Below are 18,878 nucleotides of genomic sequence, written 5' to 3' on the forward strand. Positions count from 1 at the left end.
GGTTCAAATGTTATACATCTGTCTCGATAAGTTGCGTTTATGTGTATACTGGAAGCATCTCCCTTTGGCTTTCTTCAGCACTCCCTTTTTGGGTTTTGTCTTGCAGGTCTGCTGCTGTATGATAGACCAACGTGAAGTAACTACTTTGCCCAGATCCTTGCATTTCATCCTATGCAAATATTTGTAAATCTGTCATACTTGTATTGTGCAAATGTGTTGAATGGCAGTTACAACTGTTTTAACATCGCCTGCTATACTTTCAATTTTAATACTGTTAATGTTTCATAACCACTAATTAGTAGTGTTTAATTGGCTGCCTTCATTGCTTTTAGATTCCTCAAAAATCTGCTGCTGCCTTATGAGCTGATCCACGTCATTACTTAAGTGGTTGGAGGCATTTAAAAAAAATGTGATATAGTGTTTGATTTAACTATGAAAACATTTCAACATAGAACATGACTTGTAACAGCACAAATAATTCAGTTGCTTAAAAAATGCAGATTCCATTTTTTGCCATTTCATGGTTACCTCTGCCTGAATCAATTTTTATAATCTAAATTCCTCTGCTCGATTCACAATTTATGATAAAAAAGTACTTTGATCTTGTCAATTCCTCTACCAGTTCCTTTATTAAAACCACTTTAATAGACGTACAATTTATCTTAACCACAACAGTTGGATGAAAGTTACTGCAAATGTTAAAATCATCCCAGAACTGCACAACATGTTGGGAGGATCAAATGACCATTTTAGAATAACATTTATGGATGAGATTCCAATGTTGTCACTTAAGATGTTAGTAAAGCATTATGCTGGGTATGTACAAACTGGAAAAACAGCCAGCATTACAATTATGTTGAGATTTTGCCCATGGTTTGTTTCTGGAGAGTGTATTTTGAACCAAGTTCTGATGGTGATGCCAGTGAGAGTAATTTGTTATTATGAATTACATGTTTTCTTTTGCTGTAATTTTCCCCAGGGTGTATTGGTAGCAGTAGGCTAAATAAATCTTTGATATTAACCAATTCAAAATTATTATTGAATTTGAATTGAGTGGGCTGTTCTCAAAATCTAGTTAATTCAATTACAGTAATGACTTTTGAGAAAACATCTGAAGCTACCTGCAAAACTGAATCATAAAGGAATTCCAATCTTTGCATTTAAGTTACCCAGACTTGGTTAGGGCTGATTGCTTTTTTTGGTTTCTCTTTAGGAAGTTGTCCATTGGGAGAAAACTCAGTTTTTTGGGCTGATAAACAAGTGACAATAACTGATATTCCCCAACCTTGTGCCACCATAAAAATACTTCATTGCTCATAATATTAAGAGTTTGCTTTCGGTTAATTTTATGGTGAATACAGCACAATTGCTTCAGGAAGAGCTTCTTCTGTGTTGACTACATCGCCTGCTGCTGTGGAAACTGCCCTGTTGATATTGAGGATACATCGTACTCAGCTCACCGTGAATAAAAAAACATGGCTAAATTTTGACACTTATTTTTACATTGGAGATCCAGCAACCTATTCAGTGCCATGTTAATGTTGATACAAATTCTTTGTGTCAAGTATGAACAAAAAATAAGCAAAATCCCCACTTGTTCCTGTGCTAATTTGCATGTAAAGTCGTTGTGAATGTACAATTAACACAGTATTAGAATTCATAGCTCAAAAATGGCTATTGGGATATAAGGTTCTTGCTGCATGCCAGCATGCATGCTAACTTCAATCTTCCTCCTCCCTTCCAATAGCTGAAAACAGCAAGAGGGTAAATGGATTTTTGTTTTAAAATCCTGCTGAAATTCTATTTTAAAAAAAAGTTATGCATTTGTTTCAATATATCCATATTAGAAGAAATCATATTTAATGACTGTACAGTATACAGATATTTGACCAGGATGATTTGTGATGGGAATTTTGTATTTATCACCTCAGATATGCTGCATTGTCTTTTTTAAAGTTTTTTTTTAAAATAAAATGGCTTTTGTGTTTGCTTTGTAAAGTTTGCAGTATTGTCATAATTATGAAGTGGGGCACTTTGGCTAAAGATGACTGCTTTTCAATAAAACATTCAATAAAACAGAAGTTTAAACTGTGCAATAATTTTACATGTGAGTATTATGCAAGATTCTCCACAAGAGATGAGTGGAAAAGAACAGGTAGATTCTTGTTGGGTTTGTGATTCGAAGTACTTGGAATAATTTGCCTGACTTTGCTACAGACTTTTAAATTAACCATAAATGATGTTGCATTTGTTTTAAATATGAACAGTTGAAAGATAGTCTGATTAGAAGTTTGGGTGGAGGGACGAGAAAAGGTTAAGTTCTTATGATCTCATGCAACACATTCCTAGAAAGAATCATGTGACTGAGATCAATGCAGGTAAAATGTAAACTCTTGATTTTGGGACAGAATTCATGGTTTTAAATCTAACTAATTTTGCATCTTTATAACTGGAAATAGTTTCATTGACTGTATAAAGATTATCACCACTACATACATCATGAAGCTGCATGCTTTATGACTGAATCAACTATTATGCAGTGATTCAGGAATTGGAAAATCCAGTGAACATCGATGTTGAAGTTCTCAAAGAAAACAAATATAGCAAATGGTTCAGCAGTAACATTAAATCAAATGGAAGCTACATAAGACAGACAAAAATGTCATGTACAACACGAAGCCACAGATTTTAGTAAAAACTGGTGCTATTACTGTACATTTGATTGAACAAAATTAATTAACTTATCTTGAGAATTAAAATCACTTAAGAAATGAAATTTTTCAATATGCTCAACTTTTTATAAATGACGACGAAAAATATTGCATTCGTAAAACCAACTGTATCCCACAGCTGCTTAATCTGGACACTTAAACTCAAGTTAACATTTCTGGTCATAATCTTTTGGTATCAGCATATTTTTTTAATAGATCACAATGCCTGCTACTCACTTCTTCCACTAATGGTGCTATTTTTTTGCTGCCTTGCCTACCTGAGTTTCCCCACTTCACACCCCTGCTTGCTGCTCTTCTCTTTCTATTGTCTCCCTTACTGTTTCAACTGGCTTTTCTTGCCCCATTCCTGACCAGTCGACCTCTTCTCTTGCCCATCTCTATCAGCCCCTTAATGTCCTGACAACCATTCTTAACAGCCCCTCGATATCCATTTCTCTCTGCCATTTCCTACAGCTTCCACATCCATTTTTTTCTTCTAGCAGCCTCTCACGAGTCTACTTTCCTGCTGCTTCTCTATCCACTCAAATACTTGCTGGCCTGCTCACTTTTTCATGCTTTCTTCAAACATCTTCGTCTCTTCTCTCACCCTCTTCCTGATTTGCTTCTCTTTCTTTCCCCACCCCACCCAAAAAAAAAATCTTCTGGTCCTTGCTCTACCTATATTCTCTGCTAGTCTCCCCTCAATGGCACAATGTGATAAACAAAGTGAGCACCCCTACTTTTCAGCCAGTTTTTATTTCCTCAACCAAAAAAAAAATCAGTTTTAACAAGTAACAAAAAACCAGTATGAAAAAAATGACCAACAGCTGGACAAACAATTAGCATTCTGCAGGTATTTAAAAGGCAAGCAAAATAAAAATAAAAATTAGATAATTAATACATGAACAAAAAAAAACAGCTTTAAGAAACAAAATGAAAAATACTTGGAAACCTGGAAATCAAGAAACTGCTTTCTTCAGTTCACTTTGACAAAATTACCATGTGTGCAATACCACAGATGATACAGATCTGTCCTATTGGGTCTGTCATTACATTGTTCTGATGACAACTCTCGAGTATTTCAGGACTCCACTAGGCATCTTTCAGTCACCATCCATAATTCCCAATGTTGCAAAAATATTTGCCGTTGGATTCTGATGTGTACATGGCCAGGATTGAATCCAAACACTGATATATAGATTTGTATGAGTTTGTGTCCTTGTCAACTAAGCAGTTTCCTAGTACATGGAGAACATACACATGGCAATCTCTCATGGGGAACAAAAAACAGTAAAACGGGGTAGGATGTTGGAATGTGATTTTTTAAAAAACTTTTTGTAAGTAAACAAACAAAAAAACTGTCCTCCTTCATACTTTACTTTCTCCTCATCCTTTTTAATACAAATATTAACTACTTAATGTAGGAATTTTATATATCTTACTTATTATGGCTCATTACACTTCACTATTACATACTCAAATTTTCAAAAGACTAATGGGATCGCTGGGCGTTCAGTATAATGCACAATTCTGCTAGTCTATACAATGTCATAGTGTGACTCAGACAGCCACCAGTCCAACGGAATTTTATTTCATGTGAAAGCCATTGGAAATTATGCCATTTTGTGCAAAGAACCCCTGAGGAGGTTTGTATCTAATGAAGATTTGAATGAGTCTGTGTTCTGAAATTGGCTGACCATTTCCCTGCAGAGATTTCATTTTATATATATATATATATATATATATATAATTAACCAGTGGGGAAGAAACACAGCCTTAATCAGCAGCACAGCAGCAACTATGGAATGAAAAGGCTTAATTGCTAAATGGCATTTTGTTTCTAAATTTGTTCTGTTGTACCAACCAAAATATGGTGTGACTATGAATGGGAGTACAATAATAATTCCTTAACAGACTGGAAACAAATTTTGGAATGCATGTTAACAGGCATGTTAACAGACTTGCTAACAGAGACAACAATGTTTTAAGATAAAAGCTAAAACATAACACTTTAGCTCAACAATTCAGATAACATGTGATTTCAAAATGTTTATATTAAACCAAAGTGTATGTTCTGTTAGTCTTCCTCCCTTGGCTGCTGCACTTCTTCCATTCTGGTGTTTTCTGGGTAACGGGTAAGGTCGAAGGTCAACAGTTGACTGAACATGCATTCTCCTTGCTATAACGAAAACTAAAATAGTTAAGCAAATCTGAAAGTGGATTTTTAAAAATAATTTCACTGCTTTGCAACACGAGAATTGACTATTTCCAAGGAAAGACTAATTTAAACCTCAATATTTATATTCAAGTTATTTGAGAGTCGGCATTTTTTGTTTTTTTAAACACTACTGCGCCTTGGGACATTTTACTACGTTAAAGGTACTATATAAATACAAGTTGTTGTTGTACATTGTATTTGAAGGTATTGATGATGTGGATGGCAGTTTGGTGCTTCCCCCCCAGGTCCAATCGATCATTTTCCATGAACCATTTCATGTTTTCCACGATTTGGCAACTTTAATAGAAAACTGAGCCAAGTGAATAGTTGGAAATTTGTGTGTAAAATGCAAATTAAGCTGACTTTTCACCAGTTGCATAACACATAAATGACAACATATTCTTGAGTCCTCTGAAATGAGATGTAACTGAAGGGATAGAACTATTACGATTGGAGGTAAGATATGACATTCAGCCAATGTCTGGACACGTCAAAGCTGGTAAGCTCACCATGTTCTGGTTTGCCAAATCATGCAGGTAACTTACCCCTTTTCTACAAGCTTACATTAAATCAGGCGCAATTCTGATGTAAATGGCAGAACTTCCAGGACAACTGGTTTTGTTTTCAATCAGTCATTTGTATACATGCATCTTCTACCAGAACCCAGTTCCACTGAAATTGTGTGTATATTTTAGGAGCATAGCCAATCTGACTTACCAAATTCCAACTCCCATCACACAAGTACTAAAACATTAATCCGACTCCTTTGTACAAAACAGTATTAAAATCAGATACTGGTTATCTACAGAATGAAAAGCCCAAATTGTCAGACATCTTTCCTAAATACAGTTTGCTTCAATTGATAATCCTGCTAAGATATGTAATACATGCACAAAATGCAGAATCTCCCAACGCACAAAAATGGAGGCCCTAACCTTTCACGCCCTGAAACTTTGTTCCCTTTCTCTCCTTTTCTCATTCTTTCTCCATCTTGCCACCACCACCCCTCTCTTTCCTCTTCTCCTCAGACCTCTCTCTTCTATCTGTCTCCTTGTTTTTCTCTCCTCTGCTTCTGTTCCTCTTTAGGTTACAATACATCTTCAGTAACAAATGAGTGGTGCCACCCTTCCTTGCACTTTTGGTCCACTTAGCACATATTAGCAAGCTAATTGTGGACTTCATTTTACATCTGGAGGCTAGTATGAAATCACATTCCTGGTAGGCACCCTCATCTATTGGGAACAGATTAGCAGGAAATTACCGGACTTTCTATTGACTACGAGCATTTTTCTAAACAATGTAGACAAGGCTCTGTGCCAGAAAATGTAACTGTATAATTAGCTATCCGTTTTGAAGTGGGACATGACTGCTATCACCCAGCCTCTTGTGTCAGAGGATTTATGTGGCCCTGTGATTATTTGTTCCTGTGGTAATTTTTTCTTCAAATTTTTAAAGAATTTATCCTCTCCCCAGCTTTACTGTAATTTAACATTTCTCTCACACCCCCCTCCCCAGGAGGACTCCAATTACTACTACATCTTGCTACCTCTTGTCCAGGTAGCCTTAAATCCCCCACCTCTAATTTAAAAAGAAAAACATGCATCAAATATTAATAAAGTAATGTACCTTACATATCCATGCAAGAGAGGTAGGTTGGGATTGCACAACATAGCTTGAAGTCTTGCATAACTCCAATCAAATCTTGCACACAGAATACTGTATACCAAACAAGAGTAGTGAAGGGTAAATTCTAACCAGCAGGCAGCTGATTGCCCAGTCCACCTTCAAGGCATATGCCAAATAGACGGAATATTTTTTTTTGGGGGGGGGGGGCGGGGGGTGGCGAAAGACAGTGGCAGCAAGGTAGGTCTTGGGAGAGGCCTCTGGCCAGTTGCATTCCAAAATGTCTATTGGTGTCCTATGTATGTCATAGGACCCTAATTTGCATATTAAACAGACTTGCCACCTGAAAGAGGCGGGTGCTCTAGTACATATGAACAATGATAGACAGGTAATGACCATTTGGTCCATCGAACCGGTCACACACACACTTGCGATACCTTTGTGTATCACAACTCATGCATTCCACCCCACCCAAAACCACGTGACTTCCAGAGAGGCAAAAAACCCAGGCCAATTTGGGGGAAAAATAAATCTGGGAAATTCCTCTCCGACCCACCTAGGCGATCAAAACTAGTCCAGGTGATCACTCTGGCCCTGAATTTCTTGCAATACCTACCTACCTTCTGTAAGTGGTGATCTCTTCCCCAGCTTGAACACAATCATTCTCTTCATTAAACCTCAGATTCCCCTCAAATCTATGCTTCTTTATGGTATGGAGTCCCAACTCTTAGCCTTCAAAAAGTATTTAATTGGCTGTAAAGTGCTTTGAGACAGCAGGTGACCGTGAAAGGCGCTATATAAATGCAAGGCCTTTTCTTTCCAAAGCCTCAGTATCACCCACCATGAGACCAAAACTAGACACAGTATTCCAAGTGCAGCCTGACTAAGGTCTTGTACAAGGACAAAACTGTATGCCTCATCTTGTACTCAATTGTCCTATGGATACACCCCATTTGCTCTAACTATCACTACACGGCAGAGCTTATGTACCTTTAAAATAGCGGCAACATCCCCGACCTAGGAGGGAACACCTGAGCAGCAGCGGAGCATTAAAGATTGAGCAGTGCAGCCCAGCACATGGCGCCGACCTAGGAGGGAACACCTGAGGAGCGGAGCGGAGCTTAAATTAGCGAGCAGCGCAGCACCAACACCCCCGACCTAGGAAGAAACACCTGAGCAGCAGTGGATATAAAAGTGTGAGCAGGTAAGAAAGGGCGACAAAGGTGAACAGGGAGACGACACGACGTCACAGAAAGGTAGGGAAGTGATTGGTTGGTGAGTTTTTCTTTCTTCTTGCTTTAAATTAAGGGCCTTCGATTAGGGGCCGGGATTAATAACTTAAAATTAAATTTAATGAATTCAATACATGAGAGATGGCAGGACAGGCGATGTGTTTCTGCTGTTGCATGCGGGAGCTGGTTGACCACATCTGCAGCAAGTGTCTGCAGCTTGAACTTTGGCTCCGTGTTGATGAGCTGGAATCCAAGCTGCAGACACTACGACATCAGGGAGGGGGAGAGTTACCTGGATGCCACGATCCAGGAGCTAGTCACACCAATGAGAGTAATTAATTCAAATTCAATCTGTGGTCAGGGACAGGAGGGTGTGACTACGAGTGAGGAAGGTATGGGGTCTCAGGATGGCGGAGCCTCGGCCATTGCTCTTGTCGAACAGGTTCGAGGCTGTGTGCACGAGAGCAGAGACTGCAGGGAAGATGAGCCAAATTAAAAAGCAGAGCCACAAAAATAATAATCTCTGGATTACTACCCAAGCCACGAGCAAATTTGCATAGGGTAAATAAAGAGAGTTAAACACGTGGCTCAAAGATTGGTGTGGGAGAAATGGGTTTTGGTTCATGGGACACTGGCACCAGTACTGGGGTAAGAGGGAGCTGTTCCATTGGGACGGGCTCCACTTAGACCGTGCTGGGACTAGGGTTGCAGAGAGAGCTTTAAACTAATTAGTGGAGGCAGGGGAAGGATTCAGGTGAGCGAAAATTTAAAAAGTCAAAGAACAAGGAGAAGGCAATAGATCAGGGGAGCACTGGGGGAAATGAAAACCAGAGCATGCCAGGAAGGGACAGAATGTATAAACATAAAGGTGAATCAGAAAGTGGGGTGAAAGCAGGAAAAAATGGTTTAAAAAAAAACAAATTTAAAAGCTCTTTATCTGAATGCACGTAGCATTCATAACAATAGATGAGTTGACGGCACAAATAGATACAAATGGGTATGATCTGATACCCATTACAGTAACATGGTTACAAGGTGACTAGGACTGGGAACTAAATATTCAGGGGTATTTGACAATTCAGAAGGACAGACAGAAAGGAAAAGGAGGTGGGGTAGCACTGTTAATAAAGGATGAGATCAGTGCGTTAGTGAGAAACAATATTGTCTCAGAGGATCAAGATGTTGAATCAGTTTGGGTGGAGATAAGAAATAATAAGGGGAAAAAGTCACTGGTGGGGATAGTCTATAGGCCCCTTAACAGTAGCGACACTGTTGGATGGAGTATAAATCAAGAAATAATGGAGGCTTGTAATAAAGGAACGGCAATAACCATGGATGATTTTAACCTTCATATTGATTGGACAAAGCAAATTGGCCAGGGTAGCCTTGAGGAAGAGTTCATTGAGTGTATCCGGGATAGTTTCCTTGAACAGTACGTTGCAGAACTAACCAGGGAGCAGGCTATTTTGGATCTGGTACTGTGTATTGAGATGGGATTAATAAATGATCTCTTAGTAAAGGATCCTCTAGGAATGAGTGACCATAGCATGGTTGAATTTCAAATTAAGTTGGAGGGCGAGAAAGTTGGTTCTCAAACCAGCGTCCTAAGCTTAAATAAAGGAGACCAAAGGTATGAGGGCAGAGTCGGCTAAAGTGAACTGGGAAAATAGATTAAAATATGGGACAGTTGATGAGCAGTGGCAGACATTTAAGGAGATATTTCATTACTTGCAACAAAAATATATCCCAATGAGAAGGAAAGACTGCAAGAGAAGGGATAATAAGGAAATAAGGGATGGTATCAAATTGAAAACAAGGGCATACAATATGGCCAAGACTAGTGGGAGGCCAGAGGATTGGGAAACTTTTAAAAGCCAGCAAAGAATGACTAAAAAAAAATGATAGATTATAAAAGTAAACTAGCAGGAAATATAAAAAACAGTAAGAGTTTCTACAGGTACATAAAAAGGAAAAGAGTGGCTAAAGTAAATGTTGGTCCCTTAGAGGTTAAGACTGGGCAATTAATAATGGAGAACAGGGAAATGGCAGAGACGTTGAAAAAATATTTTGTATCGGTTTTCACGGTAGAAGACACTTAAAAACATCCCAATAGTGGATAATTAAGGGGCTAAAGGGAAGGAGGAACTTAATACAATCACTAATGAAGTAGTACTTGGTAAAATAATGGAACTAAAGGCGGACAAGTCCCCTGGACCCGATGGCTTACATCCTAAGGTCTTAAAAGAAGTGGCTGCAGAGATAGTGGATGCATTGGTTGTAATCTACCAAAATTGCCTGCATTCTGGGGCGGTCCTAGCGGATTGGAAAACCGCAAATGTGACGCCACTATTTAAAAATAGGAGGCGGACAAAAAACAAGAAATTATAGACCAGTTAGCCTGACATCTGTTGGGAAAATGCTGGAGTCGATTATTAAGGAAGCAGTCGTGGGTCATTTGGAAATGCATAATTCAATCAAGCAGAGTCAGCATGGTTTTATGAAAGGGAAATCATGTTTGACAAATTTGCTGGAATTCTTTTGAGGATGTAATGAGCAGGGTGGATAAGGGGGAACCAGTGGATGTGGTGTATTTGGATTTCCAGAAGGCAATCGATAAGGTGCCACATAAGAGGTTACTGCATAAGATATATTTGCATGGATAGAGGATTGGCTAACAGAAAACAGAGAGTCGGGATAAATGGATCATTTTCCGGTTGGCAAACAGTGACTAGTGGAATGCCGTAGGGTCTTCAACTATATTAATGACTTGGATGAAGGAACTGAGTGTAATGTAGCCAAGTTTGCTGATGATACAAAGATGGGTGGGAAAGCAAATTGTGAGAAGGACATACAAAATCTGCAAAGGGATATAGACAGGCTAAGTGAGTGGGCAAAAATAATGTGGGAAAATGTGAGGTTATCCACTTTGGCAGAAATAATAGAAAAGCACATTATAATTTAAATGGAGAAAAATTACAAAGTGCTACAGTGAAACACAAAAAGTTAGTATGCAGGTACAACAAATAATCAGGAAAGCAAATGGAATGTTGACCTTTATTGCAAGGGGGATTGTACAGGGTATTGGTAAGGCCACACCTAGACTACTGCGTAGTTTTGGTCTCCGTACTTAAGAAAGGATATACTTGCATTGGAGGCTGTTCAGAGAAGGTTCACTAGATTGATTCTGGAGATGAGGGGGGTTGACTGATGAAGATAGGTTGAGTCTATACTCATTGGAGTTCAGAAGAATGAGAGGTGATCTTATCGAAACATATAACATGAGGGGGCTGGACAAGGTGGATGCAGAGAGAATATTTCCACTTATAGGGGAAACTAAAACTGGGGGGCATAGTCTCAGAATAAGGGTCCGCCCATTTAAAACTGAGATGAGGAGGTATTTCTTCTCAGGGTTGTAAATCTATGGAATTCTCTACCCCAGGGAGCTGTGGAGGCTGGGTCATTGAATATATTTAAGGCAGAGATAAACAGATTTTTGAGCGATAAGGGAGTAAAGGGTTATGGGGAGTGGGCAGGGAAGTCGAGCCGAGTCCATGATTAGATCAGCCATGATCTTATTGAATGGCGGAGCAGGCTCGAGGGGCCAAATGGCCTATTCCTGCTCCTATTTCTTATGTTCTTATAACATTGCACTTATCCAAGTTACATCATTTTCCAGTCTTGAGCCCAATCTCCCAACATTAAAGATTTGCCTGAAGCAGACGAGCACCATCTACAGTTCGAACAGTTGCAGCTTGGTATCATCTGCAAATTTTCAGATTCTGCTCCCAATGCTTCCATCCAGATTATTAATAAAAATAGCAAAGAGCAACGGTCCCAACATTGATCGCTGTGGGATATCACTGGTGACCGGTCTCCAAACAGATCCAAATCCATCTATAACTATTTCCTGCCAGCCAGTTCTAAATCCAGCTCAATATATTAGCACTAATACTAGAGGCTTCGATCTTAAGGTACCGCATAAGAGGCTTCTCTATCAAAAGCTTTTTGGATATCTAAGTAGACAATGTCTACTGGACTTCCCTCATCCACCAACTTTGTAACTTCTTCAAAAAACAAAATTAGATTTGTAAGACATAACCTTTTTGTGAAGCCATGTTAGGTGTCCCTAATGTGTCTCTCTATCTAAGTATTCATATATTGCATTGTTCATGATTCCTTCAAGCATCTTACCTATTACTGATAAACTAATGGGTCTATAGTTACCTGGGTCTGTTTTGTCATCATTTTTAAAGATATAGACTACATTAGCCTCCTTCCAGTCTATAGGAACCATTCCAGAATGCAGTGTTATTAAAAATACAAGTTAAGGGCTCGGACAGCACATACCCCATTTCCCAATGTACCTTCGGGTGGATATCATCTGGCCCGGCTGCTCTATCTGCTTTCAAGTTCTGAATTCTTTCTAAAATATGTTCATTTATGCTTTTGTTGGTAAATTATTAAATTCAAATAGTTGAGCATCATCAAGAGTGAAAACCGATGCAAAGTATTCATTTAATATTTCCGCTCTACCCAGTGCGTCCTTGGTAACCTTTTCAAGATGGAGTCAGCTGAATCGGGAACAGGGTGCTAGGTTTTCCTTCGATGATTTTTGAAGCACTACTACCCTATTTTTGCCTAGTGGAATCTATGGAAATCTCCTCTGCAACTGTAACCCGGAGTGCAAATGGACAAATCATTTAAGCTCAAAGAAATTTGGCAGATTGAAGTCAGAACACACAAAATAAATACAATACAAAGTTATAATTGGAAAGTAAAGCTTCTGGTTGGAACAGTACCTCTGGATATACCCCAATTAGCGCCTCGGCTTTTGAATAGAATTCCTCTTTCAGTGAAATCACAATCACTTGGAAGTTCTTCCTGGATTCATCTCTGATGTAATTTGTAACCTGAGCACAAGAACATATTAATCTTTTAAAAAGAAAAGGCAGGATGAGACTGTCGGGCCCCAAAATGGTCAGCCTAGTCATGAGACAGTGCAACTTTGTGTCCTCCCCACCAAACTGCTAGTAATGCTAGTTCCTTGGAAAGGTCAAAAAGGCCAATTTCAAGAAAATCTCTGGGAAATTCTTCTGTCTCCATAAGAGAATCAAACAAGCACCAGGAAGCTATGGAGTTATCACTCGGCAAACAGATGTAACCAAAGCCCATTCACTTAACACATCTGAATCAACTTGAAATGTTCTTATGGTGAACCACTGTACATATTCTAGTATAACCTGCACCATAGCATACTATTCATTGATCACATTATAAGGGTCATTCTGAGTGTCTGTTCTGGCCACTTATGACTATATTGTCATCTCACTTGAGGATATAATGTGCTTTACTCACTGTTTAACCAATGGGAAATGGCGATGGATGCCCCAAATGTGGTATGTGGCTTTGTACAGTTCAAGAGATCTCAAGGACACGAGGGGCGTCAATCCCAATTGGAGGTTGAAACAGACTGTTCGCAACCTATTTGACCCAGAGATGAGCTTCTGACCACAGGTCCGCGCCATCGCTCAGTCTGGCCATTTGCACCTCCGTAACATCGCCCGACTCCGTCCTGGTCTCAGCTCTTGTGCTGCTGAAACCCTCATCCATGCTTTTTTATCTCTAGACTTGACACTTCCAATGCACTCCTGGCCGGCCTCCCACTTTCTACCCTTCGTAAACTTGGTCATCCAAAAGTCCCGGTTAAGCAACGCCTCAATTTTAAAATTCTCATCCTAGTTTTCAAATTCCATCTCTAATTTTCTCCAGCTCTACAAACCCTCCAGGTTATCTGCGCTTCTCCAATTCTGGCCTCTTGTGCAACTCCGATTTTAATTGTTCCACCATTGGCGGTGTGTCTTCAGCTGCCAAGGCACTAAGCTCTGGAATTCCCTCTGCCTTTCTCCTTAAAACCTCTCTCTTTGACCAAGCTTTTGGTCATCTGCTCTGATAGCTCCTGATGTGGCTTGGTGTCAAATTTTTTTTAATTATAAAATACTCTAGTGAAGCACCTTGTGACATTTTACTACGTTAAAGGAGGTATATAAATATAAGTTGTTGTCAGATGCCAACTTTAACTCGGAAACAAATTGGGGAGCACGTTGAGTAATGAAGGACACTTTGGTCAATCTCGCCTTTCTTCAATGACAACAAATCTCAAAGCAGGTTAAGCTTGTCCAAATAATTCTCCTTTGTGATTCAGAGACAAGGTCTGCAACGGAAGAGCTTTGTTCAGCCTACATGTGAGATCTAGGATCAAACGGTGATGTGGATATCTGATTAAAAAGGGGAAAAACTTTCAGGGACGGAGGGCTCTGGCATACATCAACCTGTCACTGTGCATCTAAGCAGGGGAGTCTGCTTCACAGTGAGCACATTTTTATCAAAGACCTTCACAATGTATTAAATCAGTTTGGTGGAGTATCTGTTGCATACAGAATTGGACTTGGATGCAGTTGTTGAGCAGATGCCTGTTGTACAGTTGATGAAAGAGACAAAGGACAACAGCTGTTAGAAAGCTTTAACCTGGAGATCGGTATGAGAATACATGCTTATATAACTGGTACTGACCATGACTGGGTTGCAGAGAAGTAAACTACTATTGCTGGAAGTTAGTAGAGAGCGAGAGAGATGGCTGGGGTGCTACAAAGTATTACAGAACAGGCCATTTGGCCCAAAAGGTCCATGTGATGTCTATGGACCACACGAGCATCCTCTCACCCCTCTTCATCTAACCCCATCAACATATCCTTCTATTCCTTTCTCCCTCATCTAGCTTCCCCTTGAATGCAGCTATGGTATTCACCTCAACTACTCCCTGTGGTTAACCACTCTCTGGGTAAAGAAGTTTCTCCTGATTTCCCTTTTGGATTTATTTGTGATTATCTTATATTTCTGGCTCCTAGTTCTGGTCTTGCCTGCAAGTACAAACATCTTCTCTACATCGACCTTATCGAACCCTTTCATAATCTTGAAGATATCAGGTCACCTCTCAGTCTTTTCTTTTCTAGAGAAAAGAGCCCCATCCTGTTCAATCTTTCCCGATAGTTATAACCTTTCAATTCTGGCAACATCCTTGTAAATGGAGGTCGATATTCACTGTGGAGTGTGGGTGTGGGGGGCCGTGGGGGAGCGCTGGAAAAGCACTTACCTGTGCCACCTCCCTTTAGCTGCCGGGCTTCCCGAGGCCCGGGAAACCCGGCTGGCCACTGTTAAAGCTGAAACAGAGAAAAAATCTGATGCATGCAGCCTCATTAAAATATTATAATAAGTGTCCCACCTTCTGGGTGCAGGTTGGTTGCCCCTGTGAAAACTGGAAGTGTGTGGGTTAGGTTTGGGTTTGAGATTTTTTAAACATACCATTTGACCCAAACCTACCTGTTTTGGGGGATTAAAATGACCCCCATAATGTCCTATTACATCAGTTGATACCAGTATTTTCTTAGGACGTGGGTGTCACATTACCATGTTTTAGCTGCATAATTACTGGCCAGTGCCACTTACTTTTCTTCTTTGCAGTATTGCTTAGAACTAGATTGAACTCTATTGGTGCTGACTTGACGAGCAGTCTTTCAAAGGGTAAAATAAGTTGGCACTGAAGAATGGAGTTTTAACTGGGAAGTCATGAGGTACTGAGTTTTTGGGCAGCATAAGCCAATGTAATGGAGAAATCTTACAACCAATGCTGCTGCGATGAGGAAACTAGTGGGCTCTGTTTTGTGCTGTAAGACAACTGGAACACTTCAGCAAGAGTACAGGGGCTAAACTGGGCTCTGTAGTGCCCGACTTGGGTGCTACGGGGCCTCCTGAAGGTTGAAAATGGTGCTCACTTCTGGGAGTGCGCCAGACACCAAATGTGTAAAGGGGACACACAACTAACGGCTGCTGGAACCATGCAGAGCAGGCAGATCATGACACAAATCAGATTTGACGCCAGCGTTGCCATTTTCGAGCTGCAACCTACATCCTCTCTTAACTTTGCATGTTAAACGGCATGAAGGACCTCCCCTACCAGGGCTTTTTAACTACTTACAGGTTAGTTGCTGGATTATTTCTTCTGGCTGTTGGTGCAATCATATGTATTTTGGGAGCTTTCCTATACTTGCCTGATGGTGCTGAAGTACTTTTTTGGTGACTTAAAGGCTTGTGCTGAGACAAGTTGCTTGCAGACATGGGTGACTTAGTCCGCCTTCCGCTTGGAATTGAGCATGACTGGGAGAATGGAGAGGGGTCACGCAGAGCAGGACACGTTGCTAGAAGAGGGCGGACGGGGAGAAGGGCTCTCAGCAGGAGGCCATATCCGCAGAGGGTGTTTAGGAAGCAATTATTTTACCTAAACTTTAGTGACAACCAATGCAAGGGCTCTCTGCACTTCGCTAAAGACACAGTGACTGAAATCTGCCAACTGCTGCAGCCACAACTGCAACCTTAGAGCAGGGCAAGTTCCACATTACCTGTGACTGGCTCTGAATTTGTGTGTCTGGCTGCTTCTGGAGATATAAGCAACATCTCAGTTTACAGTACACCGCTTCATAAGGGAGATCACTGAGGCTCTCTATACAAAGAGAGACAGCTTCATCTCATTCCCTCTTGCCAGAGTCAAACAGGTAGAGCAAGCATGAGGGTTTGCTCGGATTGCAGCCTTCCCCAAGATACAGGGCATTATTGACTGTATGCACGTTGCTTTGCGTGTGCCTCATCAACTCTGCCATTTTTCTGAATCGAAAGGGATTCCACTCCCTCAATACGCAGCTGATGTACGACCACAGGCAGCTCATCATGCAGGTCAATACCCTATATCGCGGTAGCAGTCAGGATTTGTTCATTCTGCAGCAGTCTGCTGTGCCAGCTGTATTTGACCTACCATGGCAAATCAAAGTGTGGCTATTGGACAACAAGGGTTATCCACTTATGATATGGTTCATGACTCCAGTCCGGAATCCACACACGTGTACAGCAGGTATACAATCAGAACCATGCTGCCACAAGAAATATTATAGAGCACACCATTGGCACCCTCAAGCAACGCTTCCGCTGCCTGGACTGCTCGGGAGAAGCCCTGCAGTACACAGCTGAGCAGGTCTCTAAACTTGTGGTATGCTGCAAGCTGTACAACTTGGCCATTATGAGGGAGCAGCCTTTGCCACCACCTATCAGGCGAGAAGCTGAGGAGCAGGAGGAGATAGAGGTGGAGGAACAGGAAGGTTCTGCCCAGGCTCTGTTATCAAATAATTTGTGAACTTTACCAGTAACCTCAACCACAACTACCCATTCACCAACTGCCGCAGAATGAACAAATCCTGACTACTACTATGATATAGGGTATTGACCTGCATGATGAACTGCCGGTGGTCATACATCAGCTGCATATTGAGGGAACGGAATCCCTTTCGATTCAGGAAAATGGCAGAGTTGATATGAGGCGCAAGCAAAGCAACGTGCATAGTCAATAACACCCTGCATCTTGGGGAAGGTTGCAAACCGAACAAACTCCTTGCCTTTCCTGTCACTGACCATCACATCGTCCTCTTTCCCACAATGCAAAAATAAAGGCCAACACAAAATACACATTCTAATCCAAATTTATAAATTAAATTATGACATAATGTGTACAAAAATAAACTAAACATCCCTTGAGCATTCATTTAGTGCCTCTTCCATATGTCTTTGCCTCACCTAGTTCACTTGAGGTGCGTCCCCAGAGGCAACAGCATGGCTGGTGGAAAGCTGCTGACCTTCAGTTCAGTACACTGCATATGGCAGTAGAATGGACAAGGGAGAACCAGTTGATGTGGTATATTTGGACTTTCAGAAGGCTTTTGACAAGGTCCCACACAAGAGATTAATGTGCAAAGTTAAAGCACATGGGATTGGGGGTAGTGTGCTGACATGGATTGAGAACTGGTTGTCAGACAGGAAGCAAATAGTAGGAGTAAATGGGTACTTTTCAGAATGGCAGGCAGTGACTAGTGGGGTACCACAAGATTCTGTGCTGGGGCCCCAGCTGTTTACACTGTACATTAATGATTTAGACGAGGGGATTAAATGTAGTATCTCCAAGTTTGTGGATGACACTAAGTTGGGTGGCAGTGTGAGCTGCGAGGAGGATGCTATGAGGCTGCAGAGTGACTTGGATAGGTTAGGTGAGTGGGCAAATGCATGGCAGATGAAGTATAATGTGGATAAATGTGAGGTTATCCACTTTGGTGGTAAAAAGAGAGACAGACTATTATCTGAATGGTGACAGATTAGGAAAAGGGGAGGTGCAACGAGACCTGGGTGTCATGGTACATCAGTCATTGAAGGTTGGCATGCAGGTACAGCAGGCGGTTAAGAAAGCAAATGGCATGTTGGCCTTCATAGCGAGGGGATTTGAGTACAGAGGCAGGGAGGTGTTGCTACAGTTGTACAGGGCCTTGGTGAGGCCACACCTGGAGTATTGTGTACAGTTTTGGTCTCCTAACTTGAGGAAGTGCTATTGAGGGAGTGCAGCGAAGGTTCACCAGACTGATTCCCGAGGGCGCCAATGGTGTGCTCTATAATATTTCTTGTGGCAGCATGGTTCTCATTGTATACCTGCTGTACACGTGTGTGGATTCCGGACTGGAGTCATGAACCATATCATAAGTGGATAACCCTTGTTGCCCAATAACCCTTGTTGCCCAGCAGCCTTTGCCACCACCTATCAGGCGAGAAGCTGAGGAGCAGGAGGAGATAGAGGTGGAGGAACAGGAAGGTTCTGCCCAGGCTCTGTATTCACTGGAGTTCAGAAGAATGAGAGGGGATCTCATAAAAACGTTTAAAATTCTGATGGGTTTAGACAGGTTAGATGCAGGAAGAATGTTCCCAATGTTGGGGAAGTCTAGAACCAGGGGTCACAGTCTAAGGATAAGGGGTAAGCCATTTAGGACCAAGATGAGGAGAAACTTCTTCACCCAGAGTGGTGAACCTATGGAATTTTCTACCACAAAGTTGTTGAGGCCAATTCACTAAATATATTCAAAAAGGAATTAGATGTAGTCCTTACTACTAGGGGGGGGATCAAGGGGTATGGCGAGAAAGCAGGAATGGGGTACTGCAGTTGCATGTTCAGCC

General features: G+C 41.0%; 1 protein-coding gene across 2 annotated transcripts in view; it reads right to left on the reverse strand.

The window, feature by feature from the left end:
• Positions 1-610: 610 nt before the first annotated feature.
• The window catches only part of LOC139280811 (structural maintenance of chromosomes protein 1B-like), a 171,929-nt gene continuing 153,661 nt past the window's right edge, over positions 611-18,878 (reverse strand). Inside the window, exons 24-25 of one of the 2 annotated variants that reach the window (XM_070900530.1) lie at positions 12,584-12,694; positions 611-4,890 (exon numbers count right to left, since the gene is read on the reverse strand). In XM_070900530.1, the coding sequence (XP_070756631.1) occupies positions 4,789-4,890; positions 12,584-12,694 (213 nt within the window). In that variant the 3' untranslated portion in view covers positions 611-4,788. The remainder of the gene's footprint in view (positions 4,891-12,583; positions 12,695-18,878) is intronic. The other variant, XR_011596769.1, reaches the window with a different exon arrangement.

Source organism: Pristiophorus japonicus, chromosome 15 (genome assembly GCF_044704955.1).
Source record: "Pristiophorus japonicus isolate sPriJap1 chromosome 15, sPriJap1.hap1, whole genome shotgun sequence".
In the NCBI taxonomy this organism is placed as follows: Eukaryota; Metazoa; Chordata; class Chondrichthyes; family Pristiophoridae; genus Pristiophorus; species Pristiophorus japonicus.